General features: G+C 34.1%; 1 protein-coding gene across 5 annotated transcripts in view; it reads right to left on the bottom strand.

The window, feature by feature from the left end:
• Positions 1 to 1,764: 1,764 nt before the first annotated feature.
• FYTTD1 (forty-two-three domain containing 1) overlaps positions 1,765 to 17,233 on the bottom strand; it is a 30,162-nt gene continuing 14,693 nt past the window's right edge. For 4 of the 5 annotated variants that reach the window (XM_057739933.1, XM_057739930.1, XM_057739934.1 and 1 more), the window contains exons 4-9: positions 13,068 to 13,180; positions 12,110 to 12,206; positions 11,634 to 11,695; positions 10,067 to 10,141; positions 5,835 to 5,961; positions 1,765 to 4,158 (exon numbers count right to left, since the gene is read on the bottom strand). In XM_057739933.1, coding sequence (XP_057595916.1) covers positions 4,060 to 4,158; positions 5,835 to 5,961; positions 10,067 to 10,141; positions 11,634 to 11,695; positions 12,110 to 12,206; positions 13,068 to 13,180 — 573 coding nt within the window. In that variant the 3' untranslated portion in view covers positions 1,765 to 4,059. The remainder of the gene's footprint in view (positions 4,159 to 5,834; positions 5,962 to 10,066; positions 10,142 to 11,633; positions 11,696 to 12,109; positions 12,207 to 13,067; positions 13,181 to 17,233) is intronic. The other variant, XM_057739931.1, reaches the window with a different exon arrangement.

The following is a 17,233-nucleotide window of genomic DNA, read 5'->3' as shown; positions in this document are numbered from 1 at the left end:
AATAGGCAATGGGGGTTACTGAATTTTAGGAATTAACATAACTTCCCTGCTTCTTCCTGTGTATTTTACATGCTAAAAGTTTACTCACTGAACACAGGGGCAAAAGCTTCACTCCAATCTCAGTAACTCTCTCCAGCTCTGCATCTCCCATCATGCAGAAAAATAAAGTCCTTTCCCTACTTTCACTTATTAGAAATATATTATGGCTACTCCTATAAGATTCTACTTTATAAACTCAAAGCAGTAGGATCAAAATCTTGGCCAATCCCATTCTCTTCAATATAAAGCACAGAAACTGGTTTGTTGAATATATTCAATAAATGTTTTGTCCTACCCTGACTCCTTTAATAAGAATCACTAATAATTGACTTTTTAAAACCTTATACAAGAAAATTTAGACAATATGATTTTCTTCTCAGAGGAAAATAAAAGTGGAAGTAGAAATCAAACATACACACACTAGGGAATTAGTTTCCTATTCATCTTTAAATATTGGTAAACCTCATCTGAATACACTGAGAAAAAGGAATTTCAGTTACAGAATGGTATCGCATTTCCTTGTTTTATCAAGCTTTTAGGTGAAGAGATTTCAGACAGAAAGTAAACTGTAATGGCAGGGGAAAAAAGAGACATTCGAAGTCAACAATTTATAAACAAATCTCTAAATCCCTATTAATAGTCCACAATAGTCCGAAATTCTTGTTGTAAATGCTTGGGGTTTATTGGTGTCATTTTTAAAAAGGGGCTACTCCAAATTGATCTATGAAAAACAACTTGCTTTTAAGGAAAGCTTAAATCACATGCTTTTTTTTTTTTTTTACAGTGGCAAAAAACAAATAATCATGTAATTCTGATGAAATTTCAAAGGTATACTGATCAGAAATGCAGAAATCATTTTCTGCCCTAATACTACCTGCATTCAGAATATATGGTATTCATTCTCTGTAGTGCAAAGTCAGCTATTTCATCTCACTCTTATCTCCTTAGAATAACATAAATCAGAACAAAAGTTACCCTGACATTGTGTATGTTGTGTGAATTATAAAGCTACTGACAGCAAAATATGATACACATATCTATTATAACAAAATATAACCATTGGGCAATAAAGTCTAAGTTTCTTCATACTTAGAAGTATTTTATGATTTGCTTATAATTAAAATTGTGGTGAAGTTAATGCCCATTAGATAACAATACATAATGTTTGATTAGGAACATTTGCTTTTACTAATAGGTCTACCTAAGTGGAATACCAAAGTGATGAAATCTCATAATCATCACTGGAAGAGTGTATTTACTTCCCCTGCTACAAATGCTAAAGCATGGCTACGACCACTTAGGTATCTGACAAGCCAAACACCATTCCACTACTTTCTGCGGGTATTCAAATGAACTGAGAATTTTAAAGATCTGAGCTTAAAAAGTGACTCTACCACACACGTCTTGGAAAGCTGAGTCTCACTGAACCAAGATGTAAAAAGAGGGGTTAAACCGGATGATCTTTAAAGGCTCAATCAGCCTAATATACTGCATTCTAAATAAATTCGATTCTCTATTCTAACTCCTCCTGGCTACTTCCTGTTGGAGCTGTGAATGAAATGGTCAAAAGACAGTGAGATTGTCAACACGCGTCTAGATTGATTTAACAATTCAATTGGTAGGTAGTTTTTCAAATCCTAAAAATTATAGTCACTACAAAGTTCTTTGTAACACAGAACAATCTAAAAACCACAACTCAATCTTTATAGCTAAGAATAAACCATGTTAGACCTATAATATTTTATTTGTTAAAAATGAACAGCTTCAGAATAGATCTAAATGCAATGTTTCCAAAAAATGCCAAAAAGTACAGTGTAAAGTATCTCCTCATTAAATACAAACTTTCATTTTGTGATGCACTGCATCAATGTTTTGTATACACCTTGATGCAAAGGGAAATTTAAGTTGCATCCTATTTAAAAAAAAACAAAACTTTAAGAACTGAAAAAGAATGACTACAACCACATTCCAAGAAAATTTTCCTGCAAAAAAAGCATATTCTTTCGTTTATATACAACGTTAGCACTCAAGAATTTTAATTTGGCTGTAACAAAGGCAAGATTTTATATTTAAAAAGAAAATGAAGTATAGGTGCATGAAGAGCAAAAGTTTAATAAACCAAAGACTGTTTGATGCACTTAATATTTGGGGCAATTTTTAAGATTAAAAAAAGGCATTAATAATAGCTCTCTACAGTAATACTTAAAATAACAAGAAAACGAAAACATCTTTATACCATATTTTCACAAACTGTTCTAAAGACAGCAAACTTGTGTTCAGTTGTTTTTCCTTTGCTTTAAAATAAGTTACCAATAACTCTAAACCAGCCTAAAATGTATTGTTCATGGATCAAATCTAAGCATTCACACTTGCAAAAATGTTTTGCAGTGAGTCCTTGGCCTACGGAGAGCCTAGAATTTACTTTCAAATTGTATGACTGGCTTCCAATAATCCTTTATCAGTAGACTTACAAGCAAAATACCAGATATTAAGGATCAGATTTAATTCTTTGGTATAAACATGAAACTGTTATTGACAGCTTTCTGTGGCTAGCATAAACCAAGTAACCCAAGGAGCATGAGAGACAACGATGAAGTCTAGTATACACCGCAAGGCAGGCAGGAGCCATAACTTAATGTTTGTGTTTTTTTAACAGGGAAAACCAACACTAATAATACATTGTAGGGAAACTAAGACCTACTTAGAGATTTTACCATTATAGCAAACCAAAAAGTTAAGCTTCAAAATGACCAAACGTAACTTGCAGTTTGAATATTTTGCTGCATTTTGGCATTATACCATAACTTAAGTTTACAACCATCTGAGGACTTTTAGCACTAGCTTGGCACAGCAAACTAACTCCTCCTAACCCTCCAGAGTGTGTGGGGAAAAACCCTTTTTTCACCATAAATGCCTGAACTTTATACAAGAAATCAGAAGCAAAGGTACAAAACAAGGCTATATTGTAACACTATTATCATTTTGCACCTTTTACCTTGTGACATATACATTTTTTTTAGAACTATATACTGTTTAATTTAGCAAACTTAAAATTTAACTTTTTGAATAAGAAGTCTAGAACTTTATGGCTAATTTTACTATCAAAATATCTAAGGGACTCAATTTATTTTAACAATTATAATTATTCTAAATATAATTTGAAGAATTCTTTGTGGACACTAGACTTAAGACTACACTAAATCCAAACAGTATACCTGTGACCTAGGTTTTAAAGTTTTTCACCTCAGTTACCTGTCTTCCACCTGCTACTTCCTATCATAGAAGTAAACATTTACTAAGCACAAATTTTCAGATTTTTATACTGGACTTTCCTGCGAGGAGGCTCTATCAGATTAACTTTGTAAACTCCCAGTTACAGCCTTCAAACATTAACATTTTAAACTGAGCCTATGCTTAGAGTCACATTTCTTGTTAAAAGTTCAGCATTAAAGATTTACAACTCTGGAAGATTAACCTAACGTTATTTGAAAAATGAATCAAATTCCAGATATTCCCATAAATCTTAAACCCCCAAACTGGAATTCTAATAATTTTTTTATATCCCTAATGAAGTCAACTGCACTTATTACAGAAACACTATTAAAGGATAAGTGACAGCAACAAAGAGACCTACTTCAAATCTTGAAGACCAAGATTTACCATGGCAAGGTGTAAAGGGCAAAGGTGATGAGATCCTAAATACCACTATCATAAAAATAATCAATTTCTATCTTTCCACCCTCTTTCTGCTGTATGAGGAACCAAAGAAGTCAAATAGAGAATTGTTCTGTCTGGGCTAACCATGAAATCTTTAAGAACACATAGGTATACTCCCTGTTATTCTTTTAGGACATTACTTATACATGTTAAAAAAAAAGAAAAAACTTCAAAAATAAAAAATAAGAGTTATTTAGCCTTGTGAATATTTTGAAATAAAGTTTCTTGAATTTCTGTGATGAACTCTTCAAGCAATTCAACTTTTAAAAGAGTCATCACTCAAAAGTCCCTTTGACATGGGATCTATCCCACAGTTACAAAGCGGCTTCCTCCTTTGTTGAAAGTGAGAGTGGCTCTTTGTTCCTTCAGGATCCCAAATCGCTCATTCAAAGTCATCCCTGTCTAGACAAAACAAAACAAAACAAAAATTAACAACTTGACTGTAAGCCACATTTGCTTTGGGACAATAATGTAATCATAATGGTAATTCACAGTAACAACAGCTAACATTTCCTGAGTATTCATATGTATGAATTCATTTAATTCTAACAAACACCATATGAAATAGGTGAATTTAGTGAAGTTTAGAGAAGTTAGTTAAGTTGCCTACTTGCAGCTTTAGAATTGAAACTGACTCCGAAACCCTATCTCCTAACCATTATAATGCCTACATTATAAACTATATAAAACACATATACTCTAATACTTACAAGTTATATACCCAAAGATTTCTCTGAATTATTTTTAGGCTCTGCAAACACTGCCAACAACTCTAATGTTGCCGCTGATAAGTTATTTAGACTTGTGAATATTTTGTAATAAATTTTCTTGAACTTCTGAGTTCATAACAGAAATTTAAATCAAACTCAAATCAAAATCTGGTTTTGATTAATAACAGAAAAAGCACCCAAATTACATTTCAGCATTTCTGAAAGGAAAGGAATGTGACAAAATAAAATAAAAATAAGCGAAATAAATTTGGTCAAATTTCTGTCCATACAGAAATTCTTATCTTCAATTCCACAGATTCTTATGTCAATGGACACACACACAAAATTTGACAAAATGCAATGCCCATTCATGATAAAAATTCTCAGCAAATTACAAATAGAAGGGAACTTCCTCAATCTGATAAAAACAACCTACTGCTAACACCATACTTAATGGTGAAAAACTTAATGCTTTCTCCTCCAGCCTGGGAACAAGGCATGCAAACAGGCTCCCAATACAGTACTGAAGGTCCTAGCTGTTAATAACAAAGAAGAAAAAGAAAAGGTTTAAAGATTGGAAAGAAACTCAAAGAATGACATGACTGTTTACAAAGAAAATCCCAAGTACTCTATAAAATTACTAAAAGTAGTAAGTGAATTTTAGCAAGATTACAAGATACAAAGTTAACACAAAAACTGTCAAAAACATGGTGACATATACCACTTCACCTGCATTTGAACGTCTTAAATCAAATGACAAATAACAAATGTTGGCAAGGACATGGAAATATTTAGAACCCTCTTACATGCTGGTAGAAACTATACTGCATCTACTTCTCTGGAAAACAATCTGGTACTTCCTCAAAGGTTAAACAGCATTACAACAAAACCTGGCAATTCCACTCTTAAGTATTTACCAAGGAGACATGAAAACATATACTCATATAGAAAAACATGAACGTACAGGTTTTTGTGTGAGCATACATACATGAATGTTCAGAGGAATACTATTCACAATAGCCTAAGAATGGAAACAATCCAAATGTCTATCAATTGATAAATAAAATCAGTATATCCATATGGTGGGATGTTATTCAGCAATAAAAAAAAAAGTACTGATAACCACTATGATTAAACCACGAGAACCCCATGCCAAGTGAAAGAAGCCCATCACAGAGGTTCACATATTATATGACCCCATTAACATGAAATGTCCAAAACAGGCAAATCCAGAGACAGAACACAGATAGACCAGTGCTAGGACTGAGGAGAGTTAGGACATCCTATGTAATTCATTATACAACAGTTGTTTTGTTAATTAAAATATTTCAGTGAATGGCCTAGAGAAATACAGGGAAAAAAATTTACCTGTTTTCCAACACTATTTATGTCAAATTGTAGGGGGACACCTTTAGGAACTTTCTTTACATCAGATTGCTCCCGTTTTGTCAAGAATGAGGGCACACCAGTACGAGTTAATCGTGGTTTCTGAGTTCTATTAAAAAAAAATTAAAATGAGACCAGCTTAACAATCAAAAGAAGAAAAATAAATCATTTGGTACATAAAACATCTTGACTTGTACACAAGTTTAAATGTATGAAGGCTACTTTATTTACATTCTCAAAAAGAACCCCAAAACCTGGTTCTTTTTATTTTTTGAAATATAGTTAATTACAATATGGTGTTAGTTCCAGGTGTACAGCACAGTGATTCAGTATTTTTGCAGATTATATTCCATTACAGGTTGTTACAAGATAACAGGTATAATTCCCTATGCTTTACAGTAAATCCTTGTTGCTTACCTATTTTATATAGAGTAATTTGCATCGGTTAATCCCATACACCTAATTTGTTCCTTCTCCCCTCCCTCTCCCCTTTTGAGTCTGTTTCTGCATTGTATATACATTCATTTGTATTATTTTTTAGATTCCACATATATAAGTGATATCATACAGCATTTGTCTTTCTCTGACTTATTTCATTAAGCATAACATTCTCTACGTCCATCCACGTCGCTGCAAATAACAGTATTTCACTCCTTTTTAATGGCTGGGTCACATACACACACACACACATATATGTCACATCTTCTTTATCCATTCATTTCTTTTTTTTTTTTTAATATTTATTTATTGGCTGTGTTGAGTCTTCATTGTTGCATGCAGGCTTTCTCTAGTAGTGGCAAGCAGGAGCTACTCTTTGTTGTGGTGCGCAGGCTTCTCAGTGCGGTGGCTTCTCTTGTGGAGCACGGGCTCCAGGCACATGGGCTTCAGTAGTTGTGGCACATGGGCTCAGTAGTTGCGGCTCACAGGCTCTAGAGTACAGGCTCAGTAGTTGTGGTGCACGGGCTTAGCTGCTCTGCGGAATGTGGGATCTTCCCGGACCAGGACTCGAACCTGTGTCCCCTGCACCGGCAGGTGGATTCTTAACCACTGTGCCACAAGAGAAGTTCCCATTCATTTCTTGATGAATAATCAGGTTGCTTCCATGTCTTGACTACTGTAAATAGTACTGCTATGTACATTGGGATACACATATCTTTTTTGTCTAGTGTTTTTGTTTTTTCCAGATATATACCCAGGAGTGGAATTGCTGGATCATATGGTAGTTCTATTTTTGGTTTTTAAGAAACCTCTGTGTACTGTTCTCCACAGTGGATGCACCAATTTACATTCTCACCAACAGTGTGCAAGGGTTCCCTTTTCTCCACACCTTCTCCAACATTTGTTATTTGTAGACTTTTTGATGACAGCCATTCTGACAGGTGAAGCGATACCTCACTGTGGTTCTGATTTGCATTTCACTAACAATTAGTGGTGTTGAGCATCTTTTCATGTGCCTGTTAGCCATCTGCATACCTTCTTTGGAAAATGTCTATTTGGGTTTTCTGCCCATCTTTTGTTTGAATTATTTTTTTTTTGATATTGAGTTATATGAGCTGTTTGTATATTCTGGATATTAACCCATTGCCAGTTGCATCATTTGCAAATATTTTCTTGCATTTTATAGATTGTGTTTTGATTTTGTTGATGGTTTCCTTTGCTATGCAAAAGCTTTTAAGTTTAATTAGGTCCCATTTGTTTATTTTCGTTCTTATTTCTTTTGGCTTGGTAGATTGATCCAAGAAAATACTGCTACGATTTACATCAGGGTGTTTTGCCTTTGTTCTCTTCTAGTAATTTTATGGTTTCATGTCTTACATTCAGGTCTTCAGACCATTACAAGTTTATTTTTGTATATGGTGTGAGGGAATGTTCTAATTTCATTGTTTTACATGTGGCTGTCCAGCTTTCCCAGCACCACTTGTTGAAGAAACTGTCTTTTCTCTATTGGATAGTCTTGCCTTCTTTGTCACAGATTAACTGACCATAGGTGCATGGCTTTTATTTCTCTCTATTCTGATCCACTGATCTATGTGTCTGTTTTTGTGCTAATACCATGCTGTTTTGACTACTGTAGTGTTGTTGTATAGTCTGAAGTCTGGTACGCTCGTATCTGCAGCTTTGTTCTTTTTTCCTCACAATTGCTTTGGTAATTTGGGGTCTTTTGGGGTTCCATATAAATTTTAAGATTATTTGTTCTAGTTTTGTGGAAAATGTCCTGGGTATTTTGATAAGAATTGCATTAAATCTGTAGATTGTTTTTGGTAACATGGCCATTTTAATAATATTAATTCCTCCAATCCAAGAGCATGTAATTAGCTTTCCATTTCTTTGAATCATCTTCAATTTTCTTCATCAATGTTTTATAGTTTTCAGCATCTAGGTCCTTCACCTCCTTGGTTAACTTTATTCCTAGGTACTTTTAAAATGCAATTTTAAGTGGGATTTTTTTTTTTAAACTTTCTCTTTCTGATTTTCATTATTAGTGTATAGAAACACAACAGATTTCTGTATATTAATCTTGTATCCTGCAACCTTGCTGAATTCAAAAAAAATACTTGGTTCTTGACTGACTAATCTAGAGACCAAAATTTATAAATCGCTCACAGAATACCTCTGTAAGTAGAACTACAAATTTTTCAACAACCTGGAATGACTGGTGGTTTACAAGTTTTGATCTTCCGCTAAAATAAAGCAACCTTTAAAATCTTAGAGAATCATCCTATGTTTTCATTTCAATCATTAAAATGGCTGAACAGGTAGAAAACAAAAACAAAATTCCAAAAGCGTAGAAAGTTAAAAAAAAAAGTTATTTTATTTTCTTTTAAAAATATGTTCATAGCGGGCTTCCCTGATGGCGCAGAGGTTGAGAATCCGCCTGTCAATGCAAGGTACACGGGTTCGAGCCCTACCGAGCCTGTGTTCGACAGCCCACACTACTGAGCCCGTGCTACAACTACTAAAGCCCATGCACCTAGAGCCCATGCTCTGCAACAAGAGAAGCCACCACAATGAGAAGCCCATGCACCGTAATGAAGAGTAGCCCCTGCTCGCCGCAACTAGAGAAAGCACACGCACAGCAACAAAGACCCAATGCAGCCAAAAATAAATAAATCAATTAAAAAAAATGTTCATAGCAATTCACAGAATTGGTTTCATAACCTACTAATGGGCCACACACATAATACGAAAAACATCAACACAGAGACATTTTCCTCTTCTGTGTTAAAAGCTTGAGTACATCTACATAAAGTTCCAAGAAACTAGCCAATCTGCTAGACTACTGGCTGATACAGGACTTTCTTTAAATTGTAATTATACAGCTTAGATTTTCATTCCTGATACTTTCTGATGGGAAAAATTTAAGAGTGCCAGTTATGGTCTGGTCTAGTGAGGATCCAATGAGGTTTCCCACGGCTAGGTCAACTATCAGGTTGAATTTGATGATATGGTTTTATTAGAACTTTCCTGAAATGCATCCTTGACCTCCAGGCCAGAGCTGCAAGTCTCACAGCTTGCCTGTCAAATCGGAGGTCAGCTCACCCCCTCTTCCCTAGGCAACATCACTTCCAGCTTCAGCCTAGAAAGTTTATAATGCAATAAATATAATGGAATGGTTAACTAAATTAAGGTCATCTAGATAAAAGAATACACTATGAAGCCTTTAAAAAGAAGGTAGATCTGTATGTAATGAAAAGTAAAGAAGTCCAAAACATTGGGGGAAGGGGGAGAAGGGAGCAAGTATGTACGATATTATCTCATTTATGATTATACACAAGAAGTAGATGTACATATTATGTTATACAGGCATCAATTTTTTAAAATAAATATATGAATTGTTAAATGTGCTTACTTTGGGGCTGTAGAATGAGGAATCAAGGGAGCTTTTAAATTTTTTTATTTCTAGTTTTTTTGTTTGTTTCTTTTTTGGCCATGCTGCGTAGCTTGCAGGACTTTAGTTCCCCACCAGACCAGGGATCAAACCCAGGCCCTAGCAGCGAAACAGCTGACTCTTAACCACTGGTCTGCCAGGGAATTCCCTACCTTTAACATTATATTATACTATTTCCACTCTGTACCACAAGTATTACTTTTAACCTTGTCTCAGTTTATCCTAACTTGGACATCATACTCTGAGCAGAAGTCAAATATTTTTCTATTATCTTATATACTGAGAGGTTATAATTTTTTGCAAAATAAAAAAAAAAAAGACTTACACTGGGCACTGCACTGCTCCTGGATTATCAATGGATACAGTTAAAATTCCTCCATTTGTGGTGGAAGTCCGCCATCTAGTTTCAAAAAACCAAAAATTTCATTAAAATGAAAGTTTATAAATCCTATAGTACACTCCACATAAAAACATACATTTTAAAATAGCCATTACTTTTTATTAGTTTTTAGGAAATACAGACACCTGGGCCCCACCATGATACAATTAATCAGCATCTTAGGTGTAAGAACTGGACACCTGAATTTCTTAAATATTTTTCAGTGTAACAAATATATGCACATAAAAAAGTCAAACACAAAAAGGCTTCTAATAAAAGGCAACAGTCCTTTACCCCACTATTCTCCCTTTCTGCTTCCCAGAGGCAGCACTTTTAACATTTCCTGTTTTTCCTGCTTGCTAGTTAGTTACCTCCAGTTCACTAAACAAGATGCTTATGTAATATCTTGCTATGATAAGGATTCGGCTCATCACACTATCTTCTAATGTCTCTTCCTAACTCTAAATGTTTTGATGGCTATATGACTATTTTACTTCCATTATAATTTTAAATGTACTTAAATCTCTTTTTTTCAGTAGTCTCTCTTGACATCATTCCCTTCCCACTATGTATAAAAGGACAGTAGCCTCTCTAATTTCTTCCCTCTACCTCTCCACCCACTCTGTACCTCCCATTTTTTTAATCAGCTTTACTTTTATATTTAAGTTGGTCAAAAGCTGACATTTAAATTACACTGTTACCAAATTATTTTGTGCTTTGTTCTGTAGGTTGATTCTCAAATTTCAAAATAAATAAACAGCATTTACTTTGTTATAATTATGGAAATACTGTTTATTGCTGAAGCAAATAGGTCCTGATTATTATTTCCTTCCTTTTGGTTTCCAATGCCTGACTCCTGTGCAAAAGAATATTGCCAGCATCAAGTTCAAAGAGGTGCCTTTCTACACTCCAATTGCTCAAAATCATGCCATTCTACATGGCATCACATCTGGACCATGATGTTTTATATGCTTTGTTTTCCCAGAAGTAGCCATAATTTTAAATGATTTAATTTTAAAACCTGACCATATTGATGTAGTGTTACAACTCACACTCGGGGAGTGCAATTCTAAAAGACAAAAATACATTCTTAAAAAAACCTTTTTGGGGTAAAGAGAAAAAAACAATATATGAAAAGAAAACATCCTATTGTTTTTAAAAATTTATAAATTTTCTAAAAGCTCTACCAGATTTTCTTCTATTTATTCCCTGAATTGGTTCATTTATATGAAAGTAGTTATAAAAAAGTTATTTCATTAAAAAGGAATAAATAGGCAAGAAAAAAATTAAAATATAGAGTAATGTATTTGGTGCTAAAACAGTGATGTGAAAATGCAAAAGGTTTCTGGGGAAAAAACAACAAAAACAAAATAGGATTTATTTATTTCAGGCTCAATGGTTAATTCACTTTGGGTCTCATTTAATGTCTTTTCTACTAGGGCACAAAGTAATTTGGGTCACTACTATTCTGGGAGTTCTGAAATGACATCTTGAAAAACAAATTGAAACTTACTGACGAGTTCTCTTTGCTACTACATCGTCTAGCAGTTGTTCTGAGTTCAACTGGGCCTGAACCTGAAGGGAAAAAAAAAGCAGTAGATCCCATAGAAAGCAGAGGAGTTGAATCTAAAGAGCTATCCTGCTCTGTAACTTTATAACCCAGTGTGGTGTGTGAATGCAGGCGAGGAGCATGTGCCTATTCTTGACAACACCTCTTTGCTGAGGTTCCTGTATCAGAAGAGTAGTAAAAACAAGTTTATTCCTAAATAACACATTAAATTCTTATAAGACACTGCCACTGAGGACAACAAAAGAGAAAACAGGAAAAAAAAAAAAAAAAAAGAATTAATCCAATGTCATGTTCTCAATGTCCTAAACCCAAACCCTACCTCAATCATGGGCCATGTCTATGATAGAGGATTACTAAAGGTAGATGTTCAGGATCCTTTGTTTGGGTAAAAAGAAAACACTACCATGGGTTTTTTATACCTTCAGGCCTCTTCTGAAAAGAAAAGTTGCCTGACGAGTATCTTTCTGATGACTTAATTTATTTCCACTCCTGGGAAAGTTGGCTGGAATGTTATTTCTGCAACAAAAATACATACACCGTGAATAGTCTGGGCCACTTAACAGCTTTCAAACATCTTGAAAAAATAAGCAAAAATAGTTAAATTCATAGGATGAAAATCTGAGGTACACTAAACACACAGACTCTGAATTACATCCTTCTTTACATGAAGCTATTGAGATTTGATTTACAAATATCTCCCTCTGTAGCATATTATTTTGTTTTCTATTATCTCCTATATGAGATGAATAAATGGCATTTGAAACTGAAATAATAAGAAAACTTTGCAGCTTGTCAACTTCTACTTTATCTTACAGAGAACAGAATGCCATAACGATAGGCCACAATTTTAAAGTTTTGTTATACCTTCTTAAAATTAATATAGAAATAATTTTAGCTTAAGAAGTGCTCATACAAAATTCTTTCAGGTTTGCTTTTCCCACAAATAATGTACACTGTTCTATTCCTGACAGACCATTGAGACTATATAACAAATTATATAGTCATTAAATAGTCATTGAGACTATATAACGAATTCAGCTTTCAGAAATCTCAATTTTGAATAATTCTGGCTGAGGTGTTTTTACCAAAACAATCACCTTTTGCAACTTTATATGTCAAGAGAGACAAACAGAGTGATGCTTTTTAAAAAAGTTTATAATTAGTTAAATTCATCAATAACACTGGTTCTAAGAAACAAGGACACTATTACTGAATGCTTCCATACTGGATGTGCAAAAAGACATCCCAAATATTTGTCTTGAAAATGACCAGATACCTACAAACATTACTGCAAATTCATTCCTTTGAACTCTCAGTGCAAGAAATCCATCTTTATTTATGAAGGATAACATAACTGTCTTATACATGAGTACTTACTTTCTATTTAACTGGTTAGGTCTCTTGAGAGCTGCAACTGGTTTTCTCTGCACTTCATTTTGTCTCAGAAGGTTTGCCTTCCTTTTTAACGCTGGAAAATATCGTTCTATATTCTTTCAGAAGGCAAGAAACTATGTTACTTAGATTGCTTTTTGCTCTATGTCCTACTACAATAAACATTTCCGAGGCAGAATGGACACGGACTGACCACTGCTTAGATGTGCAGGTTAGAGAGACAGAGAAGCTACAACAATTTGAATATTTCCCGTCTAAGCGACCAAAAATATAACCACATTATACTTAAAATACTTGCAACAAAAGAAGAATTCAAACAGAAGAATGAATTTTTTCTATTTTGGTTATGTTCGGTTTGAGGTACTCTGAGGGATGCATAGGGGATAAGGAAACATGGCTCTGGAGCTCAAGAGAAAAATCAGAGAGCCAGAAATGTAAATTGGGGCATCTTTTATATAAACATGATTTTGATATCCAGTGAAGGGATAAGAGAGCCAAGTTCCAAAACATATGTGTGACAAGGAAAAAGGGAGGTTGCAATAGCAAAGAAGCCTGAGTAGAAAAACAGGAATTAAGAAAATTCAATGTCATAGAAAATAAGCACACAAAATGTCCACTTTTTCTCTCTCCACATACATAAATTCAGTACATCATTAAAGCCTAATTCAGGTTTCCACATTTTCCATGAAGTCGTTTCAAAAGTCTTTGACAATAATGTCTATATCTTTTACTTAATCTGGATTCCCTTATATTCTAAGAATCAGACAAGGGATTAATCTCTAAAATATACAAACAGCTCATGCAGCTCAATATCGAAAAAACAAATAACCCGATAAAAAAATGGGAGAAGATCTAAATAGACATTTCTCCAAAGAAGACATACAGATGGCCAAAAAGCACATGAAAATTATTAGAGAAATGCAAATCAAAACTATAATGAGGTATATCACCTTACACTGGTCAGAATGGCCACCATAAAAAAAATCCACAAACAACAAATGCTGGAGAGGGTGTGGAGAAAAGGGAACCCTCCTACACTGTTGGTGGGAATTTAAATTGGTACAGCCACTATGGAAAATAGTATGGAGGTTCCTTAAAAAAACTAAAAATGGAGCTACCATATGAACCAGCAATCCCACTCCTAGGCATATATTCAGAGAACATCAGAATTCGAAAGGATGCGTGCACCCCAATGTTCACTGCAGCACTATTTCCAATAGCCAGGACATGAAAGCAACCTAAATGTCCATCAACAGAGGAATGGATAAAGAAGATGTGGTACATATACACAATGGAATATTACTCAGCCATAAAAAGGAAACAGTGCTATCTGCAGAGATGTGGAGTAGACCTAGAGAGTGTCATACATAGTGAAGTAAGTCAGAAAGAGAAAAACAAACACTGTATAATATCGCTTATATGTGGAACCTAGAAAGATGGTACAGATGAACTTATCGGCAAATTGGGAGATTGGGATTGACATATATACACCACTATGTATAAAACAGATAACTAATGAGAACCTACTGTTTAGCACAGGGAACTCTACTCAATGATCTGTGCTGATCTAAATGGGAAGGAAATCTAAGAAAGAGTGGATATATGTATACGTATAACTGATTCACTTTACTGTACAGCAGAAACACAACATTGTAAAGCAACTATACTCCAATAAAAATTTTTTTAAAATATGAGAAATATTTTTTAAATAAATACTGATTGACTAAAAAACACAAAAATTATAACAGTCTTCACTTTCACGAATGTTTGGAAAAGAAGTAAACGTAAAAGCAGGAATAAAGAATAACAAGAGTACAGGAGAAATACTATGAAATTCAGACTAATGATGGCCCATTCTGAGCTTTGTATTTTGTCTTTAATAAAAACACCAAGGCCCATTTTATAGGTAAATGTAAAAGTTCCTTCTATGATGCTACTGTCACATGTTGTTTTCCTTCAAAATACCTGCCATATTATAATCACAGTTATTTGTGTGATAAATTATTTAAGTTATTTGATTTCTCTATGAGGACAAGGATTTTCTACTGAGTTACTGCAGAATCCCTTGCATCTAGGACATACTGAGTATTCAGTCAACATGAGTTAAATGATGAATACATAGACAAGAACTGTAACAACCCATTACTATATGGGGAATATGTATTCCATGAATTTAAGGTTTGTACATGTGTATAAAAAAGTGTTTAAAAAATAGCTAAGTATAAGTTTTTCTTAAAGAATTCTGATATAAAAAATTATTCCTTGGGACTTCCCTGGTGGTGCAGTGGTTAAGAATCCACCTGTCAATGCAGGGGACACGAATTCAATCCCTGGTCCAGGAAGATCCCACATGCCACAGAACACTAAGCCCATGTGCCACAACTAGCCTGTGTTCTAGAGCCCGCGAGCCACAACTACAGAGCTTGTGTGCCACAACTACTAAAGCCTGGAGCGCCTAGAGCCCGCGCTCTGCAACAAAACAAGCCGCCGCAATAAGCCCGCGCACCGCAAAGAGCAGCCCCTGCTCGCCACAACTAGAGAAAGCATGCACTCAGCAATGAAGCTCCAACGCAGACAAAAAATAAACTAAAAAAAAAAGTTACTCTTTGAAGGAAAGAAATTAAGGTAGTTTATTTTTAATGCTATTTTATTAAAGTAATATTTATATACAATAAAATTTTAAGTATACAGTTTGATGAAGTTGGGTAATTACATGTAATCATGTAACCACATTATAATCAAGATACAGGACGGGACCCTCAACCTTAAATGTTTCCTCGTGCCCCTCTACAGTCAATTTCCTTCCCTCACCTGACTCTAACCCCAGGCAATGACAGATCTGTCACTGTAGTTTAGCCTTTTCTACAACTTCAAATAAACAGAATCATAGTACATAGTCTTTTGTGTTTGAGTTCTTTCGCTTAGCATGATATTTTGAGATGTATCCACACTGTCTTGTGCATTAACATTTATTCCCTTTCTACTGCTGAATAGAATTCCATAGTATGAAGACAGGTATTTATAACTGTGAAAATCAGATAAAAGATCAAAACTACCCACTGGCAGAAAATAACTGCTATATATGCAGCAACAACAAAATTTTTTTAAGTTCACAGAACTACTAAATGGTTTAGTATCATCAGTCAAGTTAATAGTTCTATAAAACATGACATACCCTCAGTTTTAAAAAATGTAAATCTAAAAGGGAAAAGTTATAGAATTGATACTGACAAGGTTATATATTCCAGTAGAAGAATCCCTTAAGAACTTTCACTAGGCAGATATTTTAAACTGACTTTCTCTAAACAAAAGAAAATTCATTCTTAGAGATAAGCATTACCCTCCTAGCACAGCCATTTGCTCTCTCAGTAAATACTAGTAATGTAAACGCGTATGCTGTCTTTCCCACTTGGTAATTCACTTCATAGGTAAGAAAATGTACATGTATTTTATTGATTTATTTTATTTATTTGACTATTTTATTGAAATTGATTTAATTTATTTTATTGAAATAAAATCTCACTAATTCATATAAACTGTGGAAAGGAAGAGAAGTAACAAAAAGTCTAATTATGGTCAGGACTTTTTTTTTAAGGTACACAATTTCTAAGCATATATAGCAATTCAAGGACAATTAAGTTATTTAGGTGATTTGTTTAATGAGTAGAAAACGATGGTGTAAGTTATTTATATGTAGAAAGAAATTTTCTAAATTGCTAGAAAATGATCTGCTTCACAAGTACCATAGTCCATCCTGTTCAGACATTAATCTATATTCAGATTGAGAGAAAGGTTCTTAAGAAACAGCAAATTTCAAACCATATCTTTTCCAAAATCATTCCAACTTTGAATAAAAGGATCTTAGCACTCAGCACATTCTTAGTATTCTATTACTTAACACTTCCAACTGTCACTATTTTTAAACAACTCAAAAGACTACCACATGTGGTGACTGAAAATTTTTACTGGAGCAAGTTCTGTGATAAAGTTTTAGAGAATAGTTGTTGGTGATAGCAGAATTGAAAAATTAAGGGGTGAAGACAGAATACAGACACTTAAGATAATCTAAGAAATGAATGTCTTAAATTTTATTACTAAAATATGTATTACTTTCATAATCAGAGAAACTAAAGGGGTTAAAAAATATAAAA

The sequence above is a fragment of the Hippopotamus amphibius genome, chromosome 6 (genome assembly GCF_030028045.1).
Source record: "Hippopotamus amphibius kiboko isolate mHipAmp2 chromosome 6, mHipAmp2.hap2, whole genome shotgun sequence".
In the NCBI taxonomy this organism is placed as follows: domain Eukaryota; kingdom Metazoa; phylum Chordata; class Mammalia; order Artiodactyla; family Hippopotamidae; genus Hippopotamus; species Hippopotamus amphibius.
Note: the sequence above shows the minus strand (reverse complement) of the source record. Positions and strands in the feature narration are given on the sequence as shown.